The 24926-nt window shown below is 33.1% G+C and overlaps 2 protein-coding genes and 1 non-coding gene across 10 annotated transcripts in view; 1 reads left to right on the plus strand and 2 right to left on the minus strand.

Moving 5' to 3' along the window:
* Positions 1-26: 26 nt before the first annotated feature.
* LOC108732492 (protein scarlet) lies at positions 27-20145 on the minus strand. 8 transcript variants are annotated; one of them, XM_018463339.2, is made up of 17 exons: positions 18456-18862; positions 18149-18349; positions 13720-13797; positions 13411-13561; positions 13290-13338; positions 11425-11474; positions 11238-11374; positions 7584-7736; positions 6721-6959; positions 4664-4856; positions 4575-4603; positions 1572-1683; positions 1268-1495; positions 699-834; positions 515-620; positions 352-452; positions 28-300 (listed from the first exon to the last, which is right to left on the minus strand). In XM_018463339.2, exons 3-17 carry the CDS (start codon positions 13750-13752, stop codon positions 128-130), a joined length of 1890 nt encoding a protein of 629 aa, XP_018318841.1. In that variant the 5' UTR covers positions 13753-13797; positions 18149-18349; positions 18456-18862; the 3' UTR covers positions 28-127. The 8 variants fall into 8 exon arrangements, with proteins under 8 accessions (XP_018318847.1, XP_018318841.1, XP_018318842.1 ...); XM_018463340.2 differs by lacking the exons at positions 18149-18349; positions 18456-18862 and adding an exon at positions 20063-20145; XM_018463341.1 differs by having other exon boundaries at positions 202-300; positions 356-452; positions 18149-18862.
* Trnan-guu lies at positions 992-1065 on the plus strand. The gene has a single exon. It is a non-coding gene; the product is annotated as a tRNA-Asn (tRNA).
* Positions 20146-20751: 606 nt separating the features above from the next.
* Positions 20752-24926, minus strand: part of LOC108732494 (protein white) — a 31641-nt gene continuing 27466 nt past the window's right edge. The window contains 2 exon segments of the mRNA XM_025976838.1: positions 20752-21098; positions 21188-21356. Coding sequence (XP_025832623.1) covers positions 20994-21098; positions 21188-21356 — 274 coding nt within the window. The 3' untranslated portion in view covers positions 20752-20993.

The raw sequence follows: 24926 nt of genomic DNA on the forward strand, positions 1-24926 counted from the left end.
TAAATTAAAACAGTACAAATAGAAAGAATTTTTAATATCAGTTATAATCAGTTATTTGTATGTGTACAAATTTCCAATAATCAGCTAATAGCATACAAATTGAACAAAAGATTTTCCTACCTACTGTTCATTTTCGGATTCGTTTCCACAAGAAAAACAATGCTAATAAATGAAAAACTATACAAATGACTATCATGCTGATTATGTCACGAAGTAAATTATTTTGTGAGAAACTGAGTTTGTCTAAAACCTCTCTGCCTTCTGTTGTACAGGGTATTTCCGGGTTTATATATTCACAACCTAAAATATTTAAAATTACAAAGGGCAAACTAAAATTTCTTAATCATCAACTTATATTATGTACTCCATTCCATTGTATAATGCTGAGTGACTCCATAGAATACATTAGCCAAGAAATATATTTAGTCCAGGATAATATTACTGGAAGCGTGCTAAGGGAAAATGTACATAGTAATTACATTTAACGCGAGCATTCTTTTAAAATACAACTAACCTTAACTTTATAAAAATTCCTGAAGTAATCATTAAAATGTAATCAAAAGGGACCAAAACGGAAAACGCAGATGGTACTGATTCAAATGCATTAGAAAACATCAAACCTACATAAAAATCATCTTAATTAGTCTTAACCCTAAGAACTGTAATCACATAAAAATCAAACAAAAGAAGGAAATTACCGCAAGCAGTAGCCACGTTCATAGTTATAATTGTAACAAGCAATGTCAACGAAAACGAATGAAGATCTTGCCTTAATCCAGCAATTGTGTACGCCACTGACACAAATAAAATTGGGTCCATTATAAGTCCAGGTAACTGGGGAATTAAAGACCGAATAAGAAAATATATGAAATATGTAATAAAGGTAAATGCATTTTAAAGTTCTTATTTAAAATATTCGTTAAATAAACGTTTTACAGATAAAAAATACATCTGAGTATAAATTGACGATATAGAAACGGTTCTTTCCACAGCCTCCGTGGCGCAATCGGCTAGCGCGTTCGGCTGTTAACCGAAAGGTTGGTGGTTCGAGCCCACCCGGGGGCGAACTTTTTATTCCGTAAGCTTTTGAATGAAATAAAAATATCAAAGTGCAGTTGTAAGAAAACACGTATGGTTAAACCGAAACTTGTGTTTTTGTTGTACCTTTTCTTATGCATTTTTTCAATTTTGTAGCAAAAAGTAAATGAATTGTAAATTGGCACAGAACAGAACATTCAGGCAATTGTTGCCTTTTTATCTATCTTACCATTGCAAGTAGTTTAGACATGTAATAAGTCCAAGGGGAATACAGGCCAGACTTATATTCTCTGAGAAACAAGAGCCTGTCAAGCGGAAACATTTCAAGAACCGAGTACATAGGAGTGAACGTGTTTTCCGTTACAAGCGTGAAAAGTATCCCCTGAGTCGCCTGAATACCTCCCTGATTTAAATTTATCGTTCCTACGAAACAGAGCGCTATAACTACCGCTAAGCCCTGAAAATAGATAAAATATAGGAACAGCATAACCGTAGATGTTTCGAGTGAAACACCGATTAAATACGACCCTTACCATTTTATGCAAAATTCGTAGTAGATGGGTTGTTGGTTTCCTTACGATTTCCAAGAGATATCGATAGGTTAGCCAAGTCAATTTAGTCCAACAGAATGGCCCCTTTCTGAAACTATTAATCCGGGAGCTTTAGAAAATTATTTTTTTCGAAAGTGAGGATGGATAAGGTCTTATTTTGGACCCAATTTAGTTTTCATGGGACAATTTATTTTCAGTTTCAGATAACACCCACCAATGAAAGATGTCATAAGTAAGGCTCTTACAGCCATCTTTCATTGACAATACCGATTCATTTTATTCTTTTCACTGTTTGTTTGAATCCAAACTCTATATGTACGAGATGTGTTCGAAAAGTATCGCAAATTTTGAACTTCCGCGGGTTACGTATAATCGATTTTCGTTGTTTTGGCGTTATATTGATACTCATGTCTTCACTTATACCGACAAGTTTGGATGAATGTTCAGTTAATTTTTGACGTCTATTTTGTTTGCACGTGTTTTGGCTCGTCATCGATTTTTGCTTATTACAAAAAATGGATCAAAGAATCTATCAAATTTTGGGTGAAAAACAAAATTAAGTGCACGGACCATTCCGAATGTTGACTGTGGCATATGTTGAAGCTCGTTTGGACCAAAGCCGGTAGTATAAAATGTTCTCAGAGGATCAAGAAGATGTGAACGACGAAGAATGTGCCGGACGCCCGAGCACGTTAACAGCAAATGAAAACATTGAAGAAAATAGTATTGGCCAATCATCGAATCATCGTTAGAGAAATTACTGAGGAACTAAACATATCGATTGGCTCCTGCCATTATATTTTTACCAATGATTTGGGTATGAGACTGGTCGCTGCGAAATTCGTACCAAAATTGTTGAATGCAGCATGGCATTAACATTGCTAAGGAGCTGTTGATTGTTGAACTCTGTCCGCGACGATCCATATTTACTCCAAAGGGTCATAAATGGTGATAAATCTTGGGTTTGTGGTTATGAGGTGGAAACCAAAGCTCAATCATCCCATTGGAAGCTGTCGCACGAGCCAAGGCCGAACAAAACGTACCAAGTTAGGTCGAATGTGAAGGTTTTGATAACAGTTTTCTTCGATTGCAGGGACGTGGTGCATCATAAGTTCTTGCAACAGGGTAGAATGGTCAATATGGAATATTACTTGCATGTTATACGTAATTTGCGCGTAGCAATCCACCAGACACGCCAGGATTTGTGGAAGAAAAAAATTTGGATTTTGAACCATGATAGCGCGCCTGCTCACACATCGCTGTTTGTTTTTGGCCAAAAACAGCACACTAATGATGCCACAACCACCGTATTCCCCAGATCTGCCCCTCTAACTTTTTCTTGTTCCCGAATCTGAAGGGACCCATAAAAGGATGACGCTACGTTACGATTGAGGAGGTAAAGACGGTATCGAAGGTGGACCTGAACAAGATCACAAAAAATTATTTTTTGAAGTGATTCGAAGATTGGAAAAAACGTTTGCACAAGTGTATAATATCTGGTGGGGATTACTTTGAAGTGGAGAGAATAGATATTCATGAATAAATAAATAATTTCCAAAGAAACACAAAATTTACGATACTTTTTGAACAGATCTCGCATATCAGAAAATACAGTTGGATAACCGTAATGAGTACTTGTACATTGAATAAAATTGATCAAGTATCACGATAATGAGAAATACTCATAAAAAACTCCAATTGAAGGTGTTTTATCGTAATTATAAAAGACAACCAATCTGATTCGGAATTCACTCACGATTGGAACTTTGATTAAATAAAATACGCACAGTAGCTTAATATGAATTCATACATTGGTTGTAACAATCAACAATTTAATGAACTGTATGTATGTTTACATATATGAATATTTTATACGTTTAGGATACGAACCTTTCACTTGTGTAGACTGTCAGAAAGTAAAAGGATTATCCTGTGAATATTTAATGGGAACAAATAAACGACCTTATTAACTACCTTCGTTAAAAAAGTGGAGCCTAACATAAATGCCCATATATAAACAAAACAAAATAAAAATGATAAATTGAAAAATCCCGAGCGTTGCTTATAATAACGAAACAAAAATTAATTCGTAAATAATATATGAATAATACCTATTAACGAAAAGAAAGAATATAACAGGTACGTAAGAAAAAAACAAGTTATGATAATTAATAAGGTAAATAAATAAATAAATAATAAACGTGGAGATAATGGCGAATGGATTAAAACATGTCAATAGATTTAATTATTCAGAATTAATGATTAATGATGAGGCAATTGGAGCAATTGTAACCCAGAAAATTGTATTTAAGAAAAATGTACCTACTATTATACGAAATATAAATAAAAAGAAGACACATAAAGTAATCTTGTTTATGGAAATGTATCCTAACTAAAACCCAAAGTTCCACTTAAAAATGTTTAAAAGCCAAAGACGCATTTCGACACCTAGGGTGTCAATTTCAGTTGTGACTAAAATAATAATCAATCAAAAGATTATACATCTCGCATACAATTGTAAATTATTGGCTTTGTCCTCTATTGGTTTTGTCCTAGAGAGTGGGGTTTGAGGTAAGTCACACTAGTGAATCTAATAATTGTAAGGTAGGACAACAAAGGGTGAACAAACAAAGAAGAACAAATTGAATAGTATTATTATTATGTATATGTCTCATTGAGCCACTTGTAAAGTAAAATTTGTCCCCTTGATTAATGTGCGAAGGGCACACCTATCCGATGAAGTCGTTCAATATTAATTCAAAATACCGCAAAAATCCGAAACGAAAAGAGAAGGGGTCAGCCGAAAAATTCTTCCATTGTCAAATCTGAATCTAGATTTCGGTTCTACATAAGTATATATTAATATAAATATAATTATAAATTATTTTGCTGAGATCTTCAGTAGATCAATTAATTACTTCTTCTAAATCAAAATCACTCACTATTGCACATTTTGTAGTAAAATTACTGATATTTCATACTTACGAACGAGATTTTGTAAAAAGGGTCGGTATCTAAAACGAAGCAACTTTAGAATTATTTTAAAGGATAAAACATAGTGGATTTTAAAACACCTGCATCGTTCGAGCCATGTGGAATTCGTACTGGACTATAACATCAATTTCTTTAGCGAAATCGCTTACTGCGAAGTGGTCACAAATTGTTTTAATGGCTTGTTTGCAGGAATCTTCAGAGACCGGAAGAACTGCGAGAGTTCTAATGTAAAAGTCGGCTGGATTGTAGTTGGCAGGGATACGGTAACCCAAACTAAAACAAAGGGAGTCGTTATACTTGCCAGTCTATTGAACATGCATTCTTTACATAATTTCATTAAGTTAGGTGACCGAACCACTATTTGCTTTCAAAGTGTGTTTTGTTTGAATCAGGGAAAACGGATTGGCTTCATTACCTACTGACTTAATGTAACATTTATGTAGATATAAACGGAGAGCTGGATAGGAGATCATTCGGAATATGGATAAATTTTACGGCAGCATATTCGGTTATGGGAGATTTCGTCACTAAAAGCAGGGGATCGAATTGGAGTATGAAAATATCCAATTTTTGTTTTAATTACCGCGGGTGAAATAAACAAATAAATCCAAATTGCAAAAAAGAAAACATTCGAAATGTGTCAAATTAAGAGTAAAACAGATCCATTGCTGATGTCAAAAATATGTATTCTCAAGTTTTTTGCTATAATTTTTGTCCACATCACCTTGTTCGGCACACTTTGCCAGTTCACGTGTCTGCTCTTGCAAAATTCATTTAAGTCTATATTTCTACTCTTGATGCTCTTGTAGAAAGTAGAGTGGCTGGATCGATTTACGAGTATCAATGGTTTAAGGAGTCGGGCCGTAGGTTCAACCATAATGGGGGGGGGGGTTTCTTAAAGAAAAAACCAGACTAAAGCAAGTCCCTGAAAGAGGGCAGCAGCTCTTTCAGTACTCAGATCACGAAGATCAGTATGGCACTCTACGATGTGGAAGTCAACGGGAAACCACCACATTACGATCCCAAGTAAAATGTACAACTATACAAATTAAATGGTGGCGTCCTCTGGAGTAAAGTACTCCGGACGTAAACTGTTCCCCCATTCGAATGTCCGGGCGGGGACTACCTCGGAGGATGTTATCAATAAGTGCAATAGGGGAAATTGAAATTTGAAAGTAGAAATTAATAGACTACAATTAGATATAATAAGTCCGTTAGCCAGAAGCTGGTGACTATTGGAGTGGAGACTGTAGAATAATACATACAGTATGGGTGGAAGGTAATTAGGAGGAAGAAATTGTAATGCGCAGGAAAGTAGGACAGAATGTAGAAAGTTATTTACAAAAATGCTATAGAACAGTTATGATTAAATTAAACTCGAAGCAGGTAAAAACGATATTAATGGAGCTGTATATATCTACATCAAATTACAACGATGAAGACGTAGAAGCGGTTTATACAGATATAGAAGACATGCTAAGTTTAGTGAAAGGGCAGAAAAACCTAATAGTTGTAGGTGACTTCAACGCAGTAAAAGGGGAAGGTAAAGACGGTGTAATAGTTATGAATACCAACCTTAAATTGAAAATTCTGAAAAAGTGGGGAGGTAGGAGAAGGCTTGACTTATAAAAGTTAAAATGAACGCGTGATAGGCTAGGTACAAGGACAGACGAAATACTAAAGGGGTGGGAGAAACAAATGACAGAATTCCTTCATCAGAAATGACACCACCCTAGCTTCTTAGTACGAATTCTCATCTCTTTGCTCATATTCCAATTATTGTTTACGTTAGCGCCAAGATACATAAATAATTTTATTAGTGTGCTCAAGCTGGACGCCATAAGGTGCAATCGTTGTGGAATTAATAGGTTGTTTACTGACGACCGTATATTTTGTCATTGAAGTATCTCAATTCATACTTGTCGCATTCGTTGGTGAACTATTAACAACTGCAGTTCTTCGAAGCTACTAATCAAGTTGTTGACATTAACTCCATTTACTTTGATATCTCCTCAATCTACATAACTTTCTTGAAGATGATGACAGAGTATAAATTAAAAAGCATTGGTGACATACTGCACCATTTTTCAGATGAAGATTGTTTCATCTTTTCATACCAAAACTGGAATGCACATACCTTTCAAAGAATTCTGCTGCATTAGATGTAGCTCCCATATAAGCTAATCGTCCACTTGCCAGTAAAATAACTTGACTGAACATTTTAAATATCTGAGAAGATGGTTGATGGATTGTACAAACAATGGTTTTTCCTGATGACGCCATTAAGTTCATCATAGCAATTAACTTTTGAGCTGAATAGGAGTCCAAACCGGTGGTAGGTTCATCACAAAATAGTAAGGGTGGATCAGTAAGCAGCTGGATTTATTAATAATTTAAATTTGTTTTGAAATAGTAAGATATAAGTGTAAAATTTATATTCGCTTTAAATGAATCTTGGATAATAATGTTTTACAATTAAAGTTAGAGAAGCCGAGATTGTCTCTATTATTTTTCTGCTTAATACAATTTTTCCATAGATTTGTGACTTTTCCCAAAGCGATTTCTTAATTTAAGTTCCAACGTAAAAAATTCTACATTACAAATTCGACGAAGTTCTTATTGGAACCAATTTTTCTATTAACTGTTTTAAATTTCTGAAATCATTAAAATTTTTTTTTCGACGATTCTTCGTATTGTTTTGCTAATTATAGTTAATCTGAAAGGTAAAAATGTATAAAAGGCGAAATATAAAATTTTGAGAAACCATTTGAAGGTGACTATAGGGAAGAAACATCAGTGAAATATGAAGCTATAATTGTAAATATATTTTTTTTATTAAAACCGTTTTTCGATTGGTATCAATATGGTCGGTTAGGTCCAAACCGACCTAAAAGGAAAAGACTCGCATTCTTACGTATTGACAACTACTTCGCGAAAGGCATCATTAATCTTTTGACTTAGACTACAACTACAGGAATAAAAAAAATTGTAATCCTATACCTCAGATGCAAACGACAAACGCTTTTTCTCTCCTCCAGATATTGTAGATATTTTGCTACGTCTGCACTTAAGCAAACTCAGATTTCTCATTATTTCTAACACCCTTTGTTTCCTTTCTTGAGAAGTTGTTCTACGATCCAGTCTTAAACGAGCCTGTAAAAAAATCCTTCGGGTTTGTATAACCATCTAATTATTGCCATAATTGCAGGAAAAAGCTTGACACATATACCTACATACATACTGTTCTAAATGCATGGCGTCATTTTAGAATTACATTTATGGTTTCGAACAAACAAAAAGTGCACGGTAAATATGGCGTTTTACTAAAGTGTTCATTAAATCATAAAGGAAGACGTAAAAATTTAACGTAGATAATAAAGGGTTTAGACGCAAAATATTTTTGAGGTCCTAATTAAAAAAAAAAAAAAATCTCCATCGCATCGGTAAAAAAATTACTTTATTGTGCAAATGATGTAAATAGTATCTAAACTACCATATAATATAATAGTAGTCATTGTGACGAAAATAAAACAAAGATAACATAGAATATGGAAACTGAATATAATTCTTAGTATATCCTTGTTAAAATGGTCGGGGTCAATATTGACATGATTTTGTCTATTATTTGTTGATCTGTAGTACCGTAAGAGTCTAGGAATATAAACTGAACTCAGTATTTATGATTTCTTTAAACTGAATTATCTAGGAATAAGTTAAACTTCATCACATGTCATGTGGATGTAGTTGAATTGGACAATATTTCAAAATATCGTCTTGTTATCGAAAAATAATGGAAATTTGAGTCTTGTCTTATTCTTGTAATATTCATATTGTTATTATTATTCGCATTTGACAAAAACTAGAGCAACCTTCATCTTTAAATATTTGTGAACAATAATCTAATCTAAGTATACTGCTACCCCTCTTATTTCTGCTTCTAAAATATCATCTCACCTATTTCTTATTGACTTCCAAAATGCCCTCTGCTCTCCTACCCTTTCTAATACTTCCTCATTTCTAACCTTCTCTATCCACTGTATATCATTCTATGACACCACACGTCAAACGCTTGTAACTTTTTTTTATTTAGTGCTGCCCGTGCACGCTTCACGCCCATACAGAGCCGTACTCCAAACGTACACCTTTAATAATCGCTTTCAAATTTCCAAATTAGCTGACCTCGAATATAAAAATGAGTTCTTTATGTTAGAAACAACCCGAACCTAAGCTAGTGTTATATCTCCAGCGCTTTACCTGACTCACTATATCAGCATCCTTTTCTACCCTTTCGTCACCTATTTTTATATTTGTTCTAATAACCCTACCTTTACATCCCTTACATATCAATATTTTTGTGTTATTTTTATTTTATCATCCGCAAATCTAAGGATGCTAATATTTTTAGACAATTTATATCCTTATCTTCCAAGGTCTGCGAATGCTACGTATACGTAATTTCTTTTTTCCAATGATACTTTCATCCTTCTCTGATGTACGATTCTAGTTAAAATTTTTTGAGACATAATTAGTTAAGCCACAGCCGTCTCTAATACAAGCCATGCTGAGAAATTTGGCAACAGCGCATTGCTTCGATGTGAGAGTCCTATTCTGCGAGTCTTACTTGTTATTACTACACGTCGTTACACACGATTTTTAGACACCCATGACGATAAAAATGAATTAAATCATTAAATAACTAACATTTGGTCATCACTGATAATATGTGACGTTATTTAAAACATGTAGGTATTAAGAACAAAATAGAAAAGACAATAGATTAGGTAAACATTGATAGGTACCTATATGAATTTCATCTCAATAATTGTAATATTATTAAGGTAATTTTCCACATCACCATTGAAGTAATGGCAAGGCTCGTTACCTTTTTTTTGGGGTTCGCCAATAGCCCTGTCATCCCATTAGAAAAAATTAATTTCAATTTGAACTTTTCTAATTTACGGATTTTTGCTGTCTTATAGTTAGCTGAATTTGAATTGGAGTGGTGGGATTCTTGCTTTCTATAATTTATAATTTTAACGTAATCATTAAGCAAAACATCAGCAAAAGAAGATAAAATTTGGAAGAATATATCTTTATAATGTTTTCTACAACTACATATTTTTGAAAATAGTTAATTTTCCTAAAATTGGTTTTTGGTGTTCAACCCGTAAACATTGTGTCTGCAGATTTTCGCTATTACTTATTTCTTCAAGAATGGCATAAAAGTGAAAAAAAAACTATACTAGTATTATCAGTAGGAACAGAAAGTCCTCCCCTTTGTAAATCAAAATAAATATCTCCAACGCAAGAGCTTTTATTGTTTATTATGAGCGAAACACAATTGTTGCAAGTTATCTTTTTACGAACAGAATGAACTGCAAATTTTTAAGGAGTCAACTAAATTACAATTATTACAATACTGACTTATGTTTAAGGGAGACTTTTCAACAATTTAAATTTCTATTTCATCATTCTCTGGTAATTTAGTTTATGTTAAAAGCTCATTCAAAATATTACCGGCAGTAGATACTTTTTTTTACTGTTTTTATGTCACTTTCGTTAAAATGATGTATGTAAACTGCAGAATATTTTCGCATTTCATCATTTTTTTTGGGAATAATAATATAGACATACCTACTTATACTTACATTTTAATGATTTATAATTTGAATTGAACTGGGAACACAACGACGAGGCATTTTGTTAAGAAATAAACCAGAAAATTTACAACCAAAACACACAATCTGACGTAAAACATTTTCACTTCTTTCACGTAATAGTTAATATTACCTTCTGCAATTAAAAACTGTATCCAAAGGTATTAATCACTAAAACACACTATAAGCATCCTTATTCCGCATTTATTGCACGATATTTCCGCTAAAATTAAAATATAGAAAAACGAAAGAACCACAACAGCCAATGCATTAGTTGTAACTCTCATTAACTGGGAAATCCTGGGACTCCCACAGTGTTGTCAAGTAAACCTTCAGCATGGCTTGTAAGTAGAGACGGCTGTGGTTAAGCTAATTGTTCTAAAATCTTCGCAACTACCCGTTCCTCTCATTGATGATATAGCCACAACCTTTTTTCGTTTATAGTTATCCGAATTTTCCAAGTCTCATAAATGTGACTAACTAGTTCAAACGTGTTTTTTTCTGGATAAAAGCTACCTTATGCCTTATCTGTACTCCTGACAATATGTGTACAATACTTCATGATGATCGATTGAGTAGTTAAGGCGTGATTGCGTAACAAACAAACAAACAAGCTCACATTCACATTTATAGTGTTAGTTAAAAAATAGATAGACAATCTCTGAAAATAACCTAGTGGTATCAAATTCATTAGAAGGAAGTAAATGATGTTTTCATGTTTAGAGTCAAAGTGACTAAGTAGTAAGGACCATTGTACATGATTTACGCTTATCAACTTCATTGAATCATCATGAAATTGTTTGAGTCTAAACAATAATGACTATGGCACAACGTTGCACTCATAAAAGGCTTACTTACTCTTTACATAACTTTAAAATCTCGGATTGAATCGCGAAAGCTTTTATTAATCGTTATCACAATACTTATTTCGCTAAATGGTGCCTATAATATGTATGTAGGTATTTAAAATTCAGTTAATCGTATAGACCGAACTTACCATGATGTGAAGATGTTCAGAAACAGTTAAGTGATCGATAAAAAGATCTACTTGGTGCATAAATCCGCTTATATCACGCATATAATCTCCCATTGGTTGACCATTTACTAACACATCACCTTCAACAACTGTATGGTCTAAAACAAATTAGATATTAAAATGAGGTCGGCCAAAAATGAATAATTACCAGCAGTCCTGTATGCCAATGCTGTCATCAATGATGTCTTTCCAGCTCCACTTAAATATTTTAAAATTGTTAAGTTTTTTCAAGTAAACGTATGAATTTGTAAAATGTTTACTGATATGCATGTATTATTTTAATAACAATTTGGGGTTTTAACATTTTGTGCTTTCATTGAAAGACGCATGTATACATTTGATTAACATTATATTTGTTTTGAACAAAAATAGGTTTATTGATACTATTAATATTTTTTGGTAACAAGTATGAATTGTTGCATCAAGTGTTGGAATTCTCAAATGCAATTCTTATTAAAAGGTAATAGATAATAATGATACACCCAAAGCTTCCCGGAACGAGGAGTAGGATCAGTGCAGAACGAAATTTAAAGAGGGGTTATGAATTCAACCAAACCGACGCGGTATCCCGTGCGCCGAAACTCGTGCAGTTTTTTCCCGCATACCACGAGTGCCCCACCTAATTCGTCGGGCAGATTTCTCATCTTTACACGAAGATAGAATAGAAATTGTACAAAAATATCCAACAGATTGTAATTATTCGAAAGAAAAAGAAAAAGTTTGGGAAAAAATATAAATGACACTACAAGAAAATCGGCATCATCGTCTAATCAACTTTCGTACATTTTCAATACAGTCAACGGTCGGCAACTGGTTCAGGCCCGGACCGCCAGAAAGTCATAAACTGGACCGCCAAAGATTTTTTGAAAGTAAATTATTCAAATAAATTAGTGAAAAAATATTATATCTGTAGACAATAAAGTATGCTTGAGCTTTGAGCGTAACCCTTATCATTTTTTTGGAGAAAGGAATATGTTTTTTCTAAACCTCGACAATAATTTTTCTACCTAAAATTACCTGCCGACTTCTGATCTATATATATAATACCCGATTATTAAATGTTTCTAATTTACACTACGTCAGTCTGATTGTAGTGTAATAAAACTACTCATGCTGCACATTCCCGCTCCCGCGTTGCTTTAAGTGTACCAATAATTATTATAGGAGTTGCCTCATTACCCTAACCCATCTTAAATCCTGATGATTCCGCAGAGACGGGAGTTTAACCACAGCGACTACCACTTCCTATTTAAGATTATATTCACATTTAAACACGTTCAAAGCGTCAGAAGATTAATTTTTAATTATAAATTTCGATTAAAAGACTTCATCCAGGATATCGAAAATGAACCATTTAATTAATTGCATTCTTTTTTTAACATTTGTAATCGTTAGCTAGTTGCAGAGTAGCTGATAATGGGACAACTACCTCACCTTAGAACTATAGATACGTAGAGTATTTACTGTACCAATGGTGAAATAATTTTTGGCATTATCACCAATTCTATTTAAGAATTTTTAAATCAAATTTCATCCACCCATTTGACAATTCCGAAAAAAGAGACTGAAGAAATTCTTTCGCCCTGCTCCCCGGCATTGCACTAAAGTGTAAATCGTACAGGCTACCCGCGTATCAGAGTTAGTAGCTGGTGGAAATGAAAGATGAAAAAGCGTTATTGTTTGATAAATTCATCTTTAAAGTACTCACATCAGAGAAAGGTAATACTTGGCGAAACAATTATTAAATGTTTATAATTTACACTTTTGTGAGAATTTTCTAACATTTTCCTTCTGTTCTAAGAAGAGCTTTCGTCAAATAAAGAATAAAAAATTAACAATCAATTATTGATGGATACACATCATCATACAAGTTTTAAGTAAAATTTCATGGGAACAAGGAATTTTCAAGCATGCGGGTACCTAATTATTTCACAGGCCTTGAACTATTTCAAAGCAGTGTAAAACGTATGTAATTAGAAAATGTGTATATAATAAAATAATCAATAGAACTACCTTGAACCCATGAGTGCGACCAAACTTCCAGCCCTAACAGCTCCTGAAACTAATTACAAACAACATACGAAACAAAATCATAAATTGATTACCGGGAAAAGATTGTCTGATAAAATATTACCATTATTGATTATTCTTTTATATGGTTGACCCTTTTGTTTTAATAACACGTAAACGCTCAGATCTCTCCATGATAATGTTACTCCTTCTTCGACAGGTGACCAATAGGTATAACTTCGACCAAAAAGGGGAGAAGATTCCGTAGCAGAGCCCTAAACATTAAAAAATATGTCACTTAGCCAAAGAAAAATTAATTTGATACTCAGTCTAATCTATATTCGAGTTTTTTTTTTTCAGTTAAAAAAATAATTTTTAATATTTACGAGTACATTTTTTTAACTGTATAATTTTCAATATAAAATTAAACTACGTCTGAATGTGAAGAACTCCTTTGGTCTTCCATTACAAATGTATCTTCAATGGAAATTTCTCAAGCAGTTTATAATACCTGCAAATTAAACAATTCAATGCAAAATAAAATCAATTTAAAAAACTATTCTATTTAAACATGCAGAAAGAGCCTATCTCGACGCAAGATCTAATTTTTCAAGGGGTAACCAATCAAACTGAATACACCCCTTATCATCTTTGGAAGCTAGCCCAGCAAATAAATTAATAATTGATATTTACATAAAAATATAGGGCTAAAAGGAAATATGGAAACCCATTTAAATTTCAAAAGACATATCATTTCTTTTGATAAAAATAATAAATAGTAACAGTTGCAGTCAAAATAGCACTAAAAGGGTCAAATTAGTATCACAATAATAACACTTTTAGTAATACTTTAATATCAATTTCAATTCAATTCAATGCAGAAATCAAACTAATTAATTTCTGGTCTTGTATAAACATAATGTGACAAATAATTATTTCTACCGTTTAGAGCACAGATTTGTAATTTTTGTTGCGGTGTGAATTTTTAATATATCTAATTGCGGAAATCGTATAAATTACGCATAGCTTAATGAAATAACTATACCAATATCTGAGCAGGCTGGGGGATTTTTTGTTTTTTTTCCCATACAAAAGAAGGTAATCACTATGTTGTGAGGATGTAGTCAATATAAGGGAGTACTTAACTTGTATTAGGATGAAGTGTTTTTTAGAATCCTTTTGAATTTATGGAAAATTCAACATGCCTCATAAATGCAAGGGAAATTATGCCAAGGGGAAATATATTTCCACCTTTTGTTTCCCTAAAGACTATTTACGATTTGAGTCACTATTGTAGATTTGTGAGTTATACATTTTAACCTTCAAGATATTGATTGATACATTATTGATAGTACAAGAGGAACAACACTAGTATCACTAAACAAGCCTCGGCTAGTTTTAGGTTAGTTCAAAGATAATTCAAAATTATTACTTATATATTTATAATGGACAAAATTGTGGAATATTTTAAAATTTTCATATTTTTTTGTAAAAACATTCTGTTGAAAGAAGTCATTAAACCAAGACGAACAGTTCGGTATTTAACATTTAGATTTTAGAAAATAAACTTTGTTGTCTTTTGGTTTAATGTACTTGATTCATTAGAACTTATTTTTACAAGAAATTATTAACATTTTGAAATACTAGTTAAACCATAAGATAAGGCAGATTCTTTCTTATTAGTTATATCAGGCACATGTGAAAAATCTGATCGGGACATGCCTTTTGTCTGATCGGGCTCGGACTCGTTTGCCTGATCGGGCTGGAACTCGTCTGCCTGATCAGGATCATGGCATACAGAGGCGTTACATTTCTGATCAGGCTACTATCAGGTCCCTAATTGAACTAAGGGTAATCAGATGCGGGCCGAATTCCAGCCCTAACAAATTTCTGCTCGAGCTGTTGTATAGGTATCAGGAGAGTCCTCAAACAAAAAAGAGCTAAAAACGGAGAATGCTTACTTTCAAAAAGTTATTGCTGAGAGTATTAGTAGTGGTACTTATGAAGAATATTTATTATCAACACGATGAGATTTCAACAAAATAATTTGAGAGATTGGCTTTTAATTAAAACAAAGTAATTAAACCATGTTTTATGCATGTAAAAAACGTTAAAAATCAGGCCTTAGTAGAATATGTAATGTCCTCTTATTAGTAGACTTCTTGTTATCAGTTTTTTGTCAGGGCACTACTATTAAGCCAATTGGGAGGTAGACCAAAATTTCTGCCACTATTCTAAATATTCCATTCTGTTAGATCCGGCCAAAACTGAGCGGTTAAGCCAACATTGTTTTCAATTTCCCCGCCCCTTTATCTTGGAAATAGACCAGATTCTGCAGATACATCATCAATAAAAAAATGCTCTAAAATACTTAAAAAGCTGAAGTGCCAGGTGGCAGAAGATCGGGACAACGTGTGTTTTTTTGAGCGTCAGCTCCCTAAGTAAGTGTGAAAAACGTGAACTTGTTGAAAGTTTGGCTTTGTGTTGCAAAAAATCAGTCTAACATTATTTACTAACACAAATATTTTTTTTAAATTTCAAATATCTCACTAAAAAATTACATTAAAAAATAAAATGATCAAATATGGAGAAAATCTGTACTCCCACTAAGTTAAGTACACTTAAAACCTGTTTTTATATTATATGCGTATATTTTTTAACTTTTTCTTATACGTAATAGGTATATGTTTATATCTTTTTAGTTATGTTAAACATTATTGGAGTTATTTAATTCTCGTTTTTTGTAACAGGCAAAAGTCAATCGACTTTTGCCATTTGTTTTGTCACTTAGACGGTACCTAATGCTTATAATATGCCGATCTCATATACGAATATATATTTATACAAGGCGACAATTCGCCAGCACGTTATTTACTAAAATAACGCCTGTGAAATTAATTCCATTTTTTTGGAGATATCTCCATGTACATTAACGTAGAATTTTAATACCTTCTAGAACAGAATGTTTGTTGGTGGTGGTGGAAAGGGAGGAGACGTAGGGAGTGGAGGTAAATGGAGGTTCCAGACCAAAATCACTCCAAATATTTTTTTACTACGTTATATTAGTTCGATTTTAGAGAATTTTTGTTTACTACATACTAAAACGAAACGTTATCCTGTAAGCAGTCTAACGAATATGTTCGGGGTTTTTGACCGTTACGTTGCCTTATTCTTAATAGATTGTTACTGCACGACGTCTCTTCAACGTGCATGCTTCAATAACTTCTTTGTTGAAAGTCACTGGCTAATTCAAACCAAAGATTCTTCAAATTCAAATAAAAGCAATCTACTTCCCAACAATAGCCAGAAAACCCTAACCATTTTTTCAATTCCTAAACACCTTGCATGCTATTCACTTTGTGTTTTTAATCAACAAACAGAATACAAATTTTTCAAAACAAGCCAAACGGTGCTACTATTTTAAATTGTTATTCTTTGTAAATTCGCGTTGATAATATGCCTACATTCAAAATGGGCGAAAATTCTTTGATATTCTTAGTAATTACCTAGTTCAGTAGACACACATACAATCATCTTGAATTTTTAATATACTGTAGAGGTGATTATGCTGATCATTTGGACATATATATGGGCGCGGAAATGATAATGAAACATATAGTTTTCGTACGTTAAAAAGCAGTAAGCAGTATGTGGTGGCCTATGATATATAAAGTAGGTAATAATGCTGCAGGCTGTTTGAAAATGTATATGAATTGGTGACATCATTATTAGGTTAAGTTAGGTTTTTGGAGATATATACGCATTGGTGATGTCACTGTTTGGTTAGATAGATTTAGGACAGACTGGAGTTGTTGAAAAAATTTACGAGGTTAATTTTATTTCAGCAAACATTACAAAATTTTTTGTATGTTATAGAGATGATTATGTTGATCACTTTCATATGTTTATGTTGGGCTCGGAAGTCATAATAAAGCATACTTTTCATAGACATTATTCCAACATATCAGTCCGCCTCCAGCGGGCAGAAGCATTGCAGAAACTCCAGTCTGTCATAAATCTACTTAACCAAACAGTGACATCACCAATGCGTATATATCTCCAAAAACCTAACTTAACCTAATAATGATGTCATCAATGCATCATCATCATCATAAGATCGTCAAACCTGTCAAGACTGGTTGGACACGCCCTACCACTCTTTCCTATCCTGAGCTAATCTTAACATTTCCTTAAAGCTGGAACTAATATGTCTCTGACTAGCCCTTCATGCCTGAACAGGTATCCTACCAACCTATCTCGCCTATCTCTTATTAACTTCCATAGAGTCCTCTGTTCATCTATTCTTTCTAATACCTCTTCATTTCTAACCTCTATCTACGACATCCTCATCATTCGCCAGTAACACCACATTTCGAATGCTTCTTACCTTTTCTTTTCCGGCGCGCCCACCGTCCACGTTTCGCACCCATACAGCGCCACGCTTCAAACATACACCTTTAACAATCTTTTTACTAGGCTAGAAAATTCGTTACATGTATTATTAGGTCAGGTATTAACACCACCAAATAAAATTGCAAATAGTCGTCTGAATGAACAGTAAGAAACTTAGCAAACAATTCTTGAACAATGTACAATCTGGCGTATTATTAGCTAATTTGTATATCGTAGGTCATTACATATTGTTTTTCAACGTTCGAAAACTATGTTTCATTATCATCAAAATGATCAGCATAATCAATTATATAACATACAGTTCACGGTGATCGAAGATGTGGCTACTTAACTAGACAATTACCTAATTCTTTAACGTTTGTATTTACCAGTTTCCTGAGTAATAGTTGTATCGCTTAGCTGCATAGTAGGTACTGTAAGTATTTTGATTTTATGCTATAGGTACTTACCGTACTCAATTATAAAAAAACTTGTTGTGGAAATGCTTCTAATCAGTTTTCACTTGTAGTGTAGCACAGTTATAATTGTTTAACTCTATTAATCAACTTTTTTGAATTGAAATTATCACTCATTTAAAAGTTTATTCACATTTCGATGTTAAACATTAATTGGGTTACATATTTTTTCTAATCTTTGTTTAAATATTTGCGCTGTAGAAAAAATAATCTGAATAAAACAACGTTCTACAGACAATGCTGCACGATTATTCTTGTCTACGTAAAGAAACCCTTCAACAATTATATTTTTTTTATTTACCTGCTTGAGAACCTCTTGCTTGTAATTGAATACCTTTGATCTGCTTACCATAAAGAAGGAGGGAGATACAGAATATTGCAACTTCTCTGTTACAAAACTCGGATAAAATTGCACGACTAAATAATCGAATTCTCTATTACCGCGGTTTCTTATAGGTATTGGTGCACAATAATAAAATTCTCGGGTTACCATTCACATTAGTTAAAAGTAACTTTTACCAATACAGTTTCAATTACAATCGTTAAACTGATAAAAACGTCGACGTTCTTTGCCGAACATTTAATCCTAAAGGCAAAATCAAATTTAAATGAACTTTATTCGTCACTCAACGTATTTAGACATATAGCTATGAACATTTTCCTCAATTCCACTTCAAAAAAAGAAGATTAAAGGTGTATGTTTGAAGAGCGACGCTGTACGGGTGCTAAACGTGAACGGTCGGCGCGGCGGAAAAAAATGTTAGAAGCGTTCGAAATGTGGTATTACAAACGAATGATGAGGATACCGTGGATATAGAAGGTTAGAAAGGAAGAGATGTTAGAAAAAATAAGAGATCAGATGACTGCATGGAAGTCAATAGGAAATAGACGAGGTAGGTTGGTAGGACACCTTCTCATGGATGAAGGTCTAGTCAGAGACATATTAGAAGAAGAAACGGGAGTTAGGAGGGGTAGAGGTAGACCCAGATTAGATTACTGTTCGCAAATAGTTAAGGATATGGGATGTTTTAGTTTTAGGAAAATGCGAAGATTAGCTCAGGATAGGAAAGAGTGGAGGTGTTGGTCCAAACAGTCTTTCGATTGACGACCCTTATGATGATGATCAAAAATGTTTGACTTATTTATTTGAAAAATTCGCAATGTAAGTGCCACTCGCTAAACGAATCATAATTTTGATATTATTATTTATTCATTCTATCAAACTAAAGTCTTCGTTATCATTCTGTATAATTAGATTGCATACAAAATGAAAATAGCTAAATATCCACAGTTGAAAAGAAAAACAATCGTATAGATCATATAAAAGAACTGACACTTAAGTAAACGATAACAAAGTTAAATCGTTTTTTTACTAAAATAAAACTAAATTTACTATGCATGCGTAAACCAATTGTCATTTGTTTTAATGGCTATTTTGATCTACAGAATGCAGAAATGTCTAAGATGTGATGTTATAATAGGAGCTAGGAACTGGGAGGTATTAAAAAAAGTAAAGGAATAGTGAATTTTATGAAAATTAATAAAGAAAAGGAGAGATAGGGTGGTAGGGCACCTACAGAGTCATGATGACTTAGTGTTATGTTAGAAGCAGTTATAGGAGTTAATAGAAATCGAGGAAATTCTAATCTTTCACAAATAGTTAAAGATGTGAGATGTTCTAGTAGCTGAGATGGGATAAGAATAAGAAGGGTTAAAGGTGCGTCTCTAACCAGTCTTCTTATGGTGTAATGATGGTATATGATTATAGTGCAACTTCTGGGTAATGCCTTGCAAGGCAACAGCAATTGTTTTCTTTTACGTACTTAAATTTCAAAAATAATATTAAATACTCCAAGTCCTAGCCTAGCAAGAGACAATATTGTTGAAAATTTGTCATTATACCCTTACCTCTATAGATGGTTCAATACAAACCGCTAGGCTTCGAAATTGCAGAAATCCGTATAACTGACTGATTGTGAGGTACAATTTACGAATTTGCTTTGACACTGTTTAATTGTATTTACCACTTGTTCAATTTCAACTGAGTGATAAATACAACTTACACCGTGGTTTTTACTGATCTTAATTTAAACCTGTTTTATACAAGTGACCTTAAATGGTACCTATTGGATATTGTATGTATATATGTATATAGAAGCTGTATGTTATGTGTGATTCAGATGAGCGTTAAAATTAAGTTAGTACAATACAGAATAAAATATCATTTTTCACCTACTCAAAAAATAATTTAATTATAATGTACTTAATAAATAATTTAATAATATAATAATATCAGCTTACCTTATTATACATCATACATGGAATCATCACAGAGGGTCAGTGAAAACGCAAGCCGTCTCACCACCCTGCATTTGTTGCTTCGTCGTGATGATGAATTCGACTCCCCGATTGTTGATTCCGCTAGGTTGAACTTGCAATTTTAAATAAATAATTTAGATGTACCACCTTTGTGCCAGTGACTTAAATAATAGTTTAAAATAACACACTTTAAAACTTTCACAAACTTTTATTAAACTGCCTATAAACTATTTGAAGTCATTTAAACTTATCTTAGAAGGTAATTGTAAAGCAAATAATATTTTTAATAAGGTTTATTTGTTATACTTTTACAAAAGTCATTATTCCTTTTTCGTTGTATTAGTATATGATATATTAACTAGAACCCTTTAAAAGTATAAGTTAATTGCAATGTAATGTATATCGTATAATCTTGCACATGTATAAGATATATACGGACCTACTTACAGTCTTTGGTTTGTAGTTTATACGTATTCAATTAATAAAAACTATTAAATAGAATTCTAATATGTATAAATCATTATTGCTCATTTTTATATGTTTTAAGTAACAATACAAAAAATGCTAATACACGAAAACCCACCGCTAGTGCCAGAAGTGAATATAAATCAATGGAAAAATCATCCTGAAAATAACAAAATATCATATAGAATTGTTGTTTTTTCTTTTGTACGTAAAGAAGGTATGTATAACTAGATTTAAGACATGTTTTACCTCTGAGAATCCATACATTTCCAATATTATATGACCATTCTTAGGACACGTCGTAGTATTATTTATACAGTTTATCTCAACTCCCTTCCATTGGTTTATAAGAAGTGCTTCGTTACCATAACGAAACCATGAAATATACGAGAACCATTTTATGTATATAGGAACAGATCTATAAAATACAAATAAACCAGATAATAATATCAGTTTATTTTCTTTTTATAGAAAAGCACTAACTACGTGCAAATAAAAATTTGGATGTAATCGATGCGAGGCACTTAGAACAATTAGCTTAACTTCCCGTGCGTCAAAAATCATAACTAGAATTGTCCAAAGAAGGATGGCAAAAAGAGCGGAAGAACTATTAAGGGAAGACCAATTTGGGTTCAGAAGGAATAGAGGAACGCGGGAGACCATTTTAGCTTTACGAGTAGCAATAGATAAACCGATAGAAAAAGGTAAGAGTGATTTTGACAATGTTAAATGGGACAAAATGTTAAATATACTTAAAAATGAAGGGATGAGTTACAGAAATAAAAGAGTGATATTTAGTTTGTATAAAGAGCAACAGGCAGTTATAGAGCTGGAGCTGCAACGTAGAGAAGTAAATATTAGGAAGGAAGTCCGACGGGGATGCACACTGTCACCGCTACTTTTTAATCTTAGGATTAGAGAAGATTAGAAATGAAGAGGCATTAGAATGAATAGGAGAAATAGGCGAGATAGTTTGCTAGGACACCTTCTCAGACATGAAGGTCTAGACAGATACATCGTATTAGAGGCAGAAACATAAGTTAATAGGAGTAGAGGTAGACCTAAATTAGATTACTGTTCGTGAATAGTTAAGGATGTAGGTTGTTCTAGTATTGAGGAAATGTGAAGATTAACTCAGGATAGGAAGGAATGGAGGTGCGTGTCCAAACACTCTTAGGATTGACGACCCTATGATGATGATGCAATCGATTTCGCACAGTAGGATAAAATATTCCTTAGATAGTCATCCGTCTCGCTCTCCCCACCACTTTGCATAAAAGTTGGCGGGAGTAATACCCAATAGTTATTTTTTTAAACAATGCAAGCAAATAGTAAAATATGCAACATGTTTTTGGTATAAATTTTGGGTCAATGGCCGATTTCGGCAACTGCCTACAACATACGAGGGATGTGAGAAAAAAGTTCGGGAAAATGGAATAGCGAGCGTAGACATAGTTTGCTTTTCGATCTCTAGAAGTACATCATGAATGAGTGTGACAACGACCGTGCAATTGAGTGGTTGTACTGTTTTGCTCTGTGTGATTTCATAAAGTTATCTTTCAATAACATGGTAAATTTCAATATGACGACTTAGACTGATGAAGACCCTCATCAAATTTTGTTACAGTTACAAAATAACGGACACAGAATCCCACCGCATATCAGAATCCGAAGCGAATCATGGGTTTACGGTTATGATTCCGAAATTTAACAACCATCGTTGCAGTAGAAATTGGTAGTACTTTTCGACATTTACTGCCTCGTTAAGGACTCGGAATGGTATTCGAATTATTTGAATATGCAAATATTGAAATATCCATATTACAGTTTATTTAAAATTTAATTAGTCAAACATGTATAAATTTAATATTCAAAATTTCAAATATCCAAACATCTGGATACTCAAAATACTTAGTTAGATGTAAGATTGAGATTCTATGGCTCATTTACTTGGGGAACTACCTTATTAAATGTCTAGATGTGGTTCCTAAGTCCCAATCTTTTTGCCAAGTTTTTGTTTTTGAATTAAAATTAATACAGTATTTTAAAGTCCTAATTTTTTTAATTACTGAGTCTTCAAATCATCATATATCAAGACTTCAGATATTCAATTGTTTCAATATCATAATGTGTAATCTACGAGAACGTTTGATAATACAAATAACTGAATATTTATAAGTTGATATCCAAATCGAATTATAAACAAATATTTGCTAAATATAAAAAATTCCAAACCCCAGTCTTATTCACAAACAGTTCTTATCTCCGTTCAAAGCATTAAAGCTCAGTTTTAGTGTTGGGTTTTAAGACGAGTGAGATAGTTTTATCACGCTCGCTCACAATTTCTGACTTCAAGAAGCATTACCATTACACCTTATCTTCCCTATTTGTCTGACCTTGCCAAAATTTCCAAAAAAGAAATTAATACTCCAAGAGCGCCAGTTTAATATGAACGAGTAGATGCAGTCAAAACTGTTTGGAGGTCCTCAACGCATTCTTTCAGGATTACTTTCAAAGATATATGGACTCATGGATAGAACGCTGAAATCGTTTGGCTCAATCTGTCGAAGATTACGTCTAACAAATAAATTCTTTTACAGTTGAATTCCGCCAAATTTAGGTAGCATCTCATAAACACATACAATTTTAAAGTACTGGGATGAAAATATAAATTAAAATAAAACAAAAAATGTTTGTATGTAAGGGAGATGAAGGTAGGGTTAGAGCTACTATAGCAATTAGAGACGAAACACTAGAAGACGAATTTTCGATATCTATGTGCTTTGGTACAGAAGAAATTTGTTTTGTGTAGAAAATCAAAAATAATTGTTAAAAATGTTTGTTTGGAGCCCAGGAGCCCAGAAGCTCTGTTTGGTGCGTTTGAAATATATGGTATTGAAGGTTAGAAATGATAAAGTGTTAAAAGGGGTAAAAGAACAGAGAACGCTGTGGGAGTCAATAAGAAAAAAGGGAGACAGGGAAACTCGGACAAGACATTAAGGATTTGTCAGAAGCATATTAGAAGTAGCAAAAAGAAGTGAATAAGGACTATGGGATGAGAAAATTCTTGATTATGTTACTGTTTGCATCTAGATAGGGATGTGGAAGATTGGCGCAGGAGTTGAAAGTATGGAATTGGATATTGAACCAGTCTATCACTGGCAACTCTATGATACTAATCGTATCATTAAAATTTATCTTTCTTTGGACATATGAAACATATATATCAAGGTATTTGAGTTAAGTTAAATGAGGCCTCTAGTCTAAAAGTTGAAGAGTTACCATATAAAAAGGTCTCAACTAGTTTTATTGAAAATATAAGAACTAACAGGAATACCGTATCTGCCCCAAAATTAAAGTACCCACTGCATATTAACATGTACATTTAGAGGCCTCAAGGTAAAAAGAATTCTAGAACTAAAAATCCACCCTTCTCCCCTTGCCAAATACAAGATACTGACAATTTGTAATATATATGTTAGGCCCGAAGACCGAAAACGCTCAGTGGCCACAACGCGTTCTGGCTGCCTTCAAACGCACAGAACGCGTTCTGGCTGTTTTTAAACGCTCGCAACGCGTTCTGGTAACTGTTTAACAGCCGGAACGCGTTTTGTCAATTGTTGTCGGGTATACAGTTAAAATTTGAGTGTGTGAATATGAAAGTGAGGTACCAGCGGACAAAATCTCCTTACGATCAGCATCAACTCAATCATCAGGAAGCAAACAAGGTTTTGTTTTTTGTCAGTGCAAACGAATGTGCATTGATAAAAAATGCAAGTGTCGCAATTTAAATGTACTATGTAATTCGAAATGTCATTCAAACAGTTCTTGTAAAAATAAGTAATATACCTATGTAAAGTACTTGAAAGTTCGAAAAAACCCCTCGTTTGTATTTAATTGTGGTTGTCAAAAATTAAATCGTTTCTAATAAAGTAAAAAAGGCATGAATTTAAGTTTGCGTTGTACTCCACACTAAGTTAAATGTGTC

This window comes from Agrilus planipennis, unplaced genomic scaffold, assembly GCF_000699045.2.
Source record: "Agrilus planipennis isolate EAB-ADULT unplaced genomic scaffold, Apla_2.0 scaffold23, whole genome shotgun sequence".
Classification (NCBI taxonomy): domain Eukaryota; kingdom Metazoa; phylum Arthropoda; class Insecta; order Coleoptera; family Buprestidae; genus Agrilus; species Agrilus planipennis.